The following is a 10,422-nucleotide window of genomic DNA, read 5'->3' on the forward strand; positions in this document are numbered from 1 at the left end:
AGATTGGACAGATAGTCTAGCTAGCTGTCTGGATTTATGCTGCATAGATCTGAGGAGCAGTTAACTATAAACCGGCCAGTTTGGAATGCAAACACAAAGAAAGTGAAAGGGGAGGGACATCCGGTGGATCTTCTGGTGGCACCGGTGCAATCCCATAAATGAATCGTCGTCTGTATAGACTATATCTACCATAATGATATTATGAAGTGGTTTCAAATCTATATAATAATCTAACTCTCCACAATAAATCAAATATGCATATTTTCCCTATTAACTTCCTTAACTGTTGCTGAAGTTTCTTAATACTGTTTTTATTACTAGTACCCATATCAAAAAATTTTGAATGATACCCAGCCCTACAGACATGTATAAATGTATGGATAAATTCCAATTCAGAGCAAAGCTGGGAATGCGATTCTTTATGCTAACTCGTACCGTTATCTATGAGGAACTGTTTTAAATGTTTAAAAGTTTTTTTTTTTTTTTTAATGACGTGGCGTTACTGGAGAGGAATGACTTTGGACTTTGATCAGCCATATAACGGTAAAATAATAAAAAAACAGAAATATATATATAATATTGCAGATTAGGAAAACTTTGACATCTCCATTTCAGAATATTTCCCATATAACATTACATAACTATTCCATGGTTTCCTCACGTCTGGATTATCACAGTAAATGAAACTAAAAATAACTCCAGTTACTCACAGCTGAAGCGTACATGTTCCACGTTCCGGACTCATCCTCCCAGTACCAAACCCACTCAGTGGTGTGGATGAAGGTTGGCTCAAGCAAAGAGTTTGTGGTAGAGAGACGTCGGACTTTGTTCGATCCACGGGTCATTGTGTCAAAATGCACAGGTGGGGTGCTGTAGGGGTGCTGACTAAGGACAGCAGAATAGATAACTAATTTATACAATTCATTTTAACAGCAAGTAATGGGTTGTAACAAAACAAGTACAAGAGTTTGCTGATACATCACAATAATAGTGGGGTTTTCCTTTCAACTAAACTACGCTAAGCGACTGTTCGCTGTAGCTTCATATTTACCGTACAGACATGGGTGTGGTCTCAAACTAACTCTTGGCATGAAAGTGAATAAGCACAAAATGTCAAACTACTTCTTTGAAGAAACAGCAAGAAAATAAACCTGCAGAAAACACATGAAGTTAATGGAGATGGTTCAATTTTTAGCACAACATCTTTCCAGAACTAGGATCTCATTGAATGTCAGTAGAGAGTACCTGTAAGTGTTTTTAGGGTCGCAGAAGTCCTTCTCAATCGCCTCGTTTTCATTATCAGTCAAGGCGGTCCACTGATTGTCCTCTCTGACTTCCCATCTGTACGGCATCTTGTCGTGAGCTTTAAAACATCGCTCTGAGAAGACATCGTCATAAAAACTAGATTGATGACGTGATAGGCTCTAAACTCTATAGTACACAATAAGTGTAATTATTACTGTTTTGCATGATGATTTATGACGTATCGATTACTTACCCTCACGTATACAGTTTCCTTTGATGAAGAACATGCAGATCTCAGTTTTATCTGCAGGAAACAAACAGTAAGAGTACTGTAAAGTGTAGATTTTACAGTTATTTTTAGAAAACGGTTTTAATAAAAGCTTTTTCAGCTGGTGTAGTTTACCTCTGACAGGCCTTGGCCTTCTGTTCGGTCCATCAGGGTTAGCAGAGAATTCCCTGGTGGAGGAGTTTGGTTGCTTTCTGTCAGTGTACTTCAAAGCCAATTTGTTTGCATAAACAGACTTCAAGGAATGAGTGAGGTCTTCAGGCACGCCTTTCTCCTGCAGGCTCTTGTATGGCTGTGGAGCATTAAAATCATGAGCCTTGGAGCAGCTGCAGTCGCGGTTCAGGAACCTCTCACAGATATGCAGTCTCTTGCAGGCGAAACCCTCCTGACACAGGCCAAACTCTCCGCCACCATTGTTGTAGTTATGACATATCTGGTGTAGGGACAAAAGGTGCTTGCAATCACGGAAAAGGGGTTGGAAAACAACAAAACAGGAAATTGCTGTTGTGATATTGACATTTCAGTTTTCAGTGACCAACTCCTTTAACATAACACAAATACAGATGTTATTCAGCTAAATCCAGGTGTTGATGAAGTCAACAAACTACTGTTGCTCTAAAGAACTCTAGGTTTTCTTATAAAAAAAAAGTTATTTTCTAATCATAAACCAAATAGGCTGATACGTCCAATTTAAATGTATCACTACAGAAATAAGTAAGTCCTTTGCACAAGTCCTAGATAGGAAGCAGTCAACTCCAGCGGCCGCATTACTGCAGGAAAGCGGTGCAGTGCCAGCTACGCCCAGTGAAATCCAGGTCAGAAAACAAATTATTTGCCTTGATGAATTTTGTTCTTTAACAAATTTTGTTTGTATAATGACAAATATCACTTCCATAAGGATGTTCTCAGCAGGCAGATAACAAGAAATGAACTTGGAATGTCATATTCCTTGCAGCTAAAACAAAGTTTAAGCTGCATGCAGAGGTTGTTTTGTTCATTCAAGTCAGATTTATTGTCAATTTCTTCACATAGACTAGACATACAGAAGAATCAAAGATCTGTTTCTTACATCCCATTCATTCATTCCAATTTTGATCAACCTAAATGGCATTCTTTTGCCTTATTCATACCAGCATTTACACTAGTGGTCAGGTTGAGAACCTGTACATTTATGCCCATTTCTTTTTGCATTTAGCTTTGCGTTTTGACTGTAGCTAAAATGATGCCTCGAAAACTTGGAATAGTGTGCTTCTGCAACCAGATCAGAAAATGTTTCATTTTCAGGAAAAATAATCCCTACTGTGTACCCTTCCATAACTGAGACAACAGTTTATGGCTGATTTACTCTTTGACTGATCTAACAATCTGATTTGAAAAAACACTCTGGATGAATCTAGTGTATGTTGTGAAACTTACATCAGGCAGAAGCCAGTTGTCGCTCTGCAGCAGCAGTGTGCTCAGCTCGGTCCGGCTCAGACTCTCCAGCTCGTGCACTCGCAGTAACCTCACATTGTGATCAGAGTCCAGGTCATGGGAAAATCTGCATCCTGTCCTGTCATCCATGAATACAACAGATAGTTCAGGCATGAGTATGATTTTTTTTTACAGTTTCTCTGTAAAAGAATACATTCCTCCATTATGTTTTGTTACTACAATTCAACTAAAATTATACATTACTGAACTCATATGAATGTTTCGCATGCCTGTTTTGGTTGGCAAGTCTAACATCTGCAAATAGTGTTGATATATTAAAAGTAAAAATGTATGATGATGAATGAAGTTAACTACATAGTAGCACATCTAAATCAATGTGAGTTAAGTAGCAGCTGCAAAGAGGCTTTGAGGATTCAAACCCTATCTAGAGGGACATGCTAAGAGGGCTATGGCGTAGGAAGGCTAATGGTCACCATTGCACCACAATTGTGAAACCCAGCTAGCAAGATACAGCTAATTACCACTAATGTTACCGTGGACCGGAGGCTAGAAGTTTACATTATAACTTTACGGAATTGGACAAATGTAAAGGAATCGTTTGACATTTGGGGAAATATGCTTTTTTTGACAAAGTTATGAAAAATGTATAACTTTTTTTTTTTTTGTAATGGTAAATATGAAACGTTATAGCTAGCTAAAACTAGCAGCTGTTAGCTTATATTAGCAAAAAGAATGGCAAACCCTATAACGTTACACTACACGGGTTTAAAAGAAAATTCCATGAAGTTCCAAAGTCCAGCACTTAAATTTAATTGTAAATTAAACTTTAAATAGCATTACTTTACATTTGTAAATTGACATTAAGTCTGTGTCCGTCAGACTTAAATGTGCTAAATAGCCTGTAAAGCAACGTGAGTACGTGTGCATGTTTGTTTTTCGACGGAGCCATTTGGCGAGTGTGTGACACAGTGACGCTGAGTCAAGGCCCATGTTGCAGGTTAACCACCACTGTTGATTAAGTGGCTTAAACGCCGAAAGAACCCGGTGACAGTGCCCTTCATTGACCAGCGTTAATTGCACATAGAAAACGATCATTTTAACAATGAAACAATAAAAACAACTGAAATATGTCAAACTGAAAGAGTCACAGGCCACTCCAACTACCCAACACTCACTTAACTCACGCTAGGGCTCATACCTTTAGCAAACACGGGCTTACCTCGACCGAACGAACGGACAGGATCCGGTGAGGAGGAACTTTTTACACAGGTGCAGCGCCCCGCATGATCCCGGACACTCTCTGACTCTACACAGTTTCAGTCTGGTCCTGGCCACCACCTTCGGCTGCCCGTAAGGACAACACAAAGCTAATTTATCTTGGTCATTAATGACATCATAAATTGAATCGCCTAATCCAAGATTCAATAACAAATAATCAGTTTTAATTGATCCTTGATTGGCGCAGACGATCTTCAATATGTCTGACTCCATCATTTTGACACTCGCCCGTGTTTCCTTGCGTTTCCTTCCACCTTCAAACGAGACAGCAACGCCTGAGTAGCTGCTGGGTTCAGTGGAAGAGGAAAGTCCAGTAGATAATATCTGATTGGAAACCAAAACCCATATAGATTTTCTTTTAAGCAATTATTGCTGCAACGCTGCTCTCCTCCGCTTGGGGGCGTCGTCGTGTTATATGACCTCAGCCCTGTATTTATTGGACAGAGGAGACTTTTCGGTTGTCCTAATAAAATACTTATCCAAGTATTATACACTAGACATATTTAAATCCATCTTGGGAATACTATCCTGAACAGTAAAAACTTTGAAAAGACATGACATGAATACGTAGGCTATATTATATTTTTGACTGAAATGACACTGCATGAAAATCATTTGGTTTCATATTCACTTACTGAAACATCTAGGTCTGTGATACATTCTGCCACTGAGGACAGACTATAATCAGCTGGTTTTAATTGTTTTACTTGTTGCAGTTGTTTCTAAAAAAGAAAAAAATCATTCATCTTGCTTTTATTGCAACATGTCTATCCAAGTGTTTTTAATGTTAGGTGTGTCCAATTATATTTGCCACTTTTTGAAAATGTGATTACTATAATCCCAAAATGCATTCTGTCAGTCCCACGAGCTGAAACCTGCCTACATGTCTCCCCTGTTCTTCCTTGAAGTTTTGTTAAAACACTCACATTCAATTCAATACATATTATTCTCACAGTAAAATCGCATAGGTGATGAATACTTCATCATTTTGTCAACTTCTGCACAATTGTTTTCACCTTAAAATTAATTTTTCTTTTCCTGTCGTCCGTGGTGAAAACAATCCTGATTACATCCACTGTAATTAAATGTTGTAGTAAAGAAATGAATTTAAGAACATAAAATATGCATATACAGTATGCACCAGGTCTGTTTATCATCCCTCAGCTTCACCCATCTGCACTTGCTCGTTAACTTTCAGCACATTTCCCATCAGCCTCATAGCTTCCTGTCCCCCTCCCTCTCCCTCAAGAGAATACACATGTTGGAAGGGATTTTTTCATGATCTTTAACACCATCTGCTGCCACCAGAAACTCTGAAGATTTAGGTTTCAGTGCTTAGAAGAACAAGAGCTTTCTTTATTTTTCTGTATCAGGCCTTAAAGCAGTTCAGATATACTCTGTCAAATCTGAGGAGCCTCACAATGCCAATGTATGTCCTTTAATTTTCTCAACAACCTGATCTCACCTGATCGACTTCCGACACGGCGGCCAAGCAATCGGCCCATTCCGAACAGGCACGTTTTAAACAACAAATTATTGAGGCATCCTTGTGTTCAGCCCGAGGACCTTTGTTGCATGTCAGATGCTGCCATACAGCAGTAGTTATGGAATGGATGACGTGTAGGAAAATAATTTGAAGCATATGTATTCATCGCAACTAAGTCAAACCCCTGTTGGAGATTTCAGAGATTCTATCTCCTCCACCATCATCAAAACTCCAAATAAGGGAATATCTTTTAAACGAAAAGAGATCATGCCTCCAGTAGAGTTTCAGGGACTTGGGGAATGCCATGCCAAAAAACCCTGAAGCTGTTCTTGAGGCTTGTGGTGGACTGACACACCTTACAAAGACATTTGATGATGGCTTTTCATATAATTTGTCACTCATCGTAGGGGAAACTTGTGCCAATTGTGCAGCAGTATTAACTATTTTTGGCCACTTGGGGGCAGCAGAACAAGCTGTAAATACAACACTGACACATTATCAACTACTAAAGTAGTAAACTTCACAAGTCATAAATAATTAGACGTACTTAGATCTGCAGATGTGATATTAACCCTCCTTTTGGCTCTGTTTTGGTATAATTGCCTCCATTTACATTTTACACAGTCATTTAATCAACTGAAAGATAGTCATTGTCCATCCATTGTCATCCGCTTATCCGGGGTCGGGTCGCGGGGGCAAAAGCTCCAGCACGGGACCCCAAACTTGCCTTTACCAAGCCACATTAGCCAACTCTGACGGGGGGGGGGGGGGGGGGGGGGGGGGGGTACAGAGGTGTTCCCGAACCAGAGAGGGAGATTTTTGCAGTTCTTAGAACATATCGTTCATAGAACCCTTTATTTCTTGTGTTCCACCTGGACTAATTTGGGGTTTATTAAGTTCCTCTGACCGCAGTTCCAGTAACTCTTTCAGCTCCTATTTCAGGGCAGGGTCTTTACCTTTTTGACCTAGGTCTACGTTGATCGGTCCAACTTATAAGATACCCCCCCCACAGCGCCATCTGTGGAAGCCCTGCTGTAGGTTTTAGCAAAACCTTGACTACTTGAAAACTTACTTGACTACATGAATTACTACGTGAATGGACGGAATGCTGATCTCTAAAAAGTGGACTGATGCGGAGGATCATATTACGCTGGTGCCTTCGTTATCTGTGTTTCTCAGTTAAGTACTCCAGCATGGTTTTTAACCGCTGCAGTTTCAAAGGCACGACAGGAACATACCGATGGCCTCCTCCATGCTGGTTTGTTGTTGTATGTGGCGCTAAAGTCAAGTGACAACGCTATAAAGACCGTTGCCGTGCTTGCGTCACCCTCTTACCCCTCCTACCAGTTCCTATGGCCTGTTGGCCAGTGCTAATGCAAATGGAAAAAACGGTTTTGGGGGAGAGTAGTTAGTAGAACTGTTTAAAAGTGGACTGTTCCTTAAACTACATTCCTGTAACAACTTGGTTGTAAAGAGGCCATAGTGCATCCCCCTAGTCCTGGGTCTTCCCTGAGACCTCCTCCATCCTTCCCTGGACGTGCCTACAGCTCCCTAGGGAGATGCCCAGGTGGCACCCCTACCGGATGCCCGAACACCCACAGATGGCTCGCAAAATATTGATTAGTGCAGCTTTATCAATTCTGCCAGTTCAGTATTCATTCAAGTCTATATTCAATATTATATTCAATAATATAATATTCAAGTCTAGTACTGAATTCTAGCACCACACATACTAATGTAGACACAGCCACATTTGAACTTTTTACCCCTCTGGAGAACTGGACCAACTGGAAGGACCTCAGCCTGACCCTCGACCTCACTTTGACAACAACCTCATACCAAAATGCCTTTCTTGATAAAGCTGATCAGTCAAATAAAATAAGTTACTAATACTTTTATTCATTGTTTTTGTATCATACAGGTTTTTGTATTATATAGTAAGAAATAATTCGTTTCATGTAGAGTTCCTACTGTATAGGCTACATATCTTACATATCTTTAGGATGTTCCACGAGATACACTTTTGCCCTGCATGCTGTAGCTACAATTAAAGCATGGCTGTTTAGCCTGTTGTGTAATCGCATTTGCATGAAGCTTTGATTAAAACAATCAACAGAAAAAGCAGTCTGTCTGTGAATCTCACAGCCTGCAACTGCGACCTGCTGCGATTTCCTGCTTCGGGTTTCCCTTTAAAAGGGGGCAAGGCTCAATGGTCGTGGGATTTCACGTCATTTCGCCGTTTTACACACATCTGATCAATGAGAGAGAGAGAGAGGAGAGAGAGAGAGAGAAGGGAGAGGAGAGAGTGAGAGGAGGAGGAAGAGAGAGAGGAGAGGAGAGAGGAGAGAGGGAGATGAGAGAGAGAGAGAGAGAACGAACGCGAGTGTGTGCATGTGAGTAAAAGGGAGAGAGAGCGCGAGCGAGAGAAAGAAAGGGGCAGAGAGAGAGAGACTCGCTCTTCCAGGAAGGGATTATTAACCAGCACGCTGCCGACATATGAAGGGAAAACACACGCAGACAAAAGAAGTTTTATATCCGCGCTATGGAGCCGACCAGCAGATAAACGGGAAAAAGAGAAAAAGCAGGCTATATGAAAAAAGCAACTTCTCCCACAACAACAAACCGAGCAGTCGGACTGCCGCTTCTGCTCCTGCTGTGTAGGTAACGAGGAGATAAAGAAGAGGACACAGCGGAAAAGTGGAAGGAGAAAGGAGAGAAGTTGACGGAAGATAATGTCTGAATCCTCCTCCGCTGCGAACAAGGTAACACAGTCCTCTTTGTCTCCCTTTGACACTTTCCATTGCATGTTTGAATCCCTCATAACGTGCCCGTGGTACTCGCTGCAGGGATTTACAGTGTAGCAGATCCCCTCGAACAGACGTGTAGCTCGCGAGCCGTAGCGCCATTCGGATGGGGCGCGTTTGTTTTGCTAGTCATCTGTTGCTCGCGGCTGCACGCTTTGAGTTCGCCTCCACTCTGCTCATGAGAAGAAGTCGTGACTGTCTGTGGCTCACGCTAAAACGTTTCGTTTACCGCCTCAAAAAGTGAACTGGGGGTGAACGTGTACACGTTTATAAAACGCGAATAGTGACGGAAGCGACAGTGAAAGCGTTTAAGAGGATTCTCAGTGATATAAAAAGAGCCGTTATAACTCACGGTTGGATAGGCCACACCACTACACATAAGGAATACTGTCATAGAATAGGAGTACTGCCATTGGCACACTCAGTAGACCATAGCCTACTGCACTTTAAGTAACAATATAAAAAAAAAAGTTTAGAGCTGATACTACTGTATAGGATGGACAGAAAATGAATGGCCAACTTTTAAGATAATCAATGAATTGTCAATTATTGAGCATAAATCCTCCTACGATGTGACTATTTGCTGATTTTGTTTATCATTTTAAACCGTATGTTTGGGGTTTTGGGCTGCAGAAAATCTGGGATGTTAATTTTTCACAATTTTATGTTATAAACTAACCGACTAATTGATTAATTGAAAAGAAACGGTCAACCGACTTAATCTATAAGCAACCTCATTATTAGTTGCGGCCTTGCTTTTAAAAAAATAGATTATAGTGACATTTTGTTTTTTGCGGCTGCTGATCACCGTGTAAACAATTTGAAGACACTGCACTTGTGTCATTATGTTTGACATGTTGTAATCATTCATTAATCAGTAATGAAAATAATCTGTAGTTGCAGCCCTAGGAAGAGGAAGATTGTGAGAGAATCAAGTCGGTGAAGATCAGCACAGACTTGCTCTCTCCAGTCCCCATGGAACTAGAGCTGAACAATTCATTTTATTATAATCGATTCATTGTTTCCGTAGCGCTGTTAAGCAAAAAAAGGCTAATTTTCCCTGGTTCTGGCTTGTCAAATGTGAAGATTGTGTGTATACCTTTGTGGTTTGGACTGTTTGTTAGACAACACAGGGGACATTTTTTTTGCCCTATTTTTACAGTTAATTGTTGATACATTCGTTAGTTGCAGCCCAGTCTTGCTTTGCCAGACCTTCCTCCAAAGCGTGCTGGAGGAGAATCTGGCTACTTCACAAAGCATTCTGGGATGGGAGCGAAACATGCTCTGGCTTAATGGCATTTCTTTAAACCAATCCCAATCGTCTTGGAGAAAAGCTGCGGTGCCGCTGCAAAATTGGCTTGGAAGGAACTTGTTTTGGTGGAACGTGTGTACGTTTGAAAGTTGTTTTAAAGAAAACAAACAGTCTAGCCAGCTGTCTGGATTTACCCTGCAGAGATCTGAGGAGCAGACAATTATCGTCCTCATTAATCCCCCGGGGCAACGGATATCTGGCCAAAATGAGTGAAATCCGGCAAATTTTCCGGCGGCAACGAAGCAATCCTGGAAGTGGAACATCAATGATATAGACTAGTTGCAGCCCTAATAGGACCAATATAGAAATATTAGTGGGGAAGCTGAGGTCTGCCTCTATGTAAGCTGTTCAATACCAGTTCAATATGGTTTGTTTATATGGGATGGATTCTCATTGCTGAGTCTGATATCACTCCACAATTGCAGTTGCTTATTGGAGAACGGTCAGCACACCACTCTGAGAACTTTTCCACCACAGCCGCTGGTAGACAGGACTCCCCTTCACCTTTACACTGCAGCCCAGTTCTGTCACAAATCACTGTGCCTTTTCTGCAGTGTCTCTTTAACATAAGCGCTGT

General features: G+C 41.0%; 2 protein-coding genes across 4 annotated transcripts in view; one reads left to right on the forward strand and one right to left on the reverse strand.

Moving 5' to 3' along the window:
- LOC116672796 (protein mono-ADP-ribosyltransferase PARP12-like) overlaps nucleotides 1-4,474 on the reverse strand; it is a gene marked incomplete in the record, with an annotated part of 9,872 nt that extends 5,398 nt beyond the window's left edge. The window contains 5 exon segments of the mRNA XM_032504665.1: nucleotides 711-885; nucleotides 1,246-1,378; nucleotides 1,499-1,964; nucleotides 2,948-3,083; nucleotides 4,185-4,474. Coding sequence (XP_032360556.1) covers nucleotides 711-885; nucleotides 1,246-1,378; nucleotides 1,499-1,964; nucleotides 2,948-3,083; nucleotides 4,185-4,459 — 1,185 coding nt within the window.
- A 3,666-nt stretch (nucleotides 4,475-8,140) lies between these two features.
- The window catches only part of etv6 (ETS variant transcription factor 6), a 27,228-nt gene continuing 24,946 nt past the window's right edge, over nucleotides 8,141-10,422 (forward strand). For 2 of the 3 annotated variants that reach the window (XM_032504678.1, XM_032504677.1), the window contains exon 1: nucleotides 8,141-8,491. In XM_032504678.1, coding sequence (XP_032360569.1) covers nucleotides 8,462-8,491 — 30 coding nt within the window. In that variant the 5' untranslated portion in view covers nucleotides 8,141-8,461. The remainder of the gene's footprint in view (nucleotides 8,492-10,422) is intronic. The other variant, XM_032504679.1, reaches the window with a different exon arrangement.

Source organism: Etheostoma spectabile, chromosome 23, assembly GCF_008692095.1.
Source record: "Etheostoma spectabile isolate EspeVRDwgs_2016 chromosome 23, UIUC_Espe_1.0, whole genome shotgun sequence".
In the NCBI taxonomy this organism is placed as follows: Eukaryota; Metazoa; Chordata; class Actinopteri; order Perciformes; family Percidae; genus Etheostoma; species Etheostoma spectabile.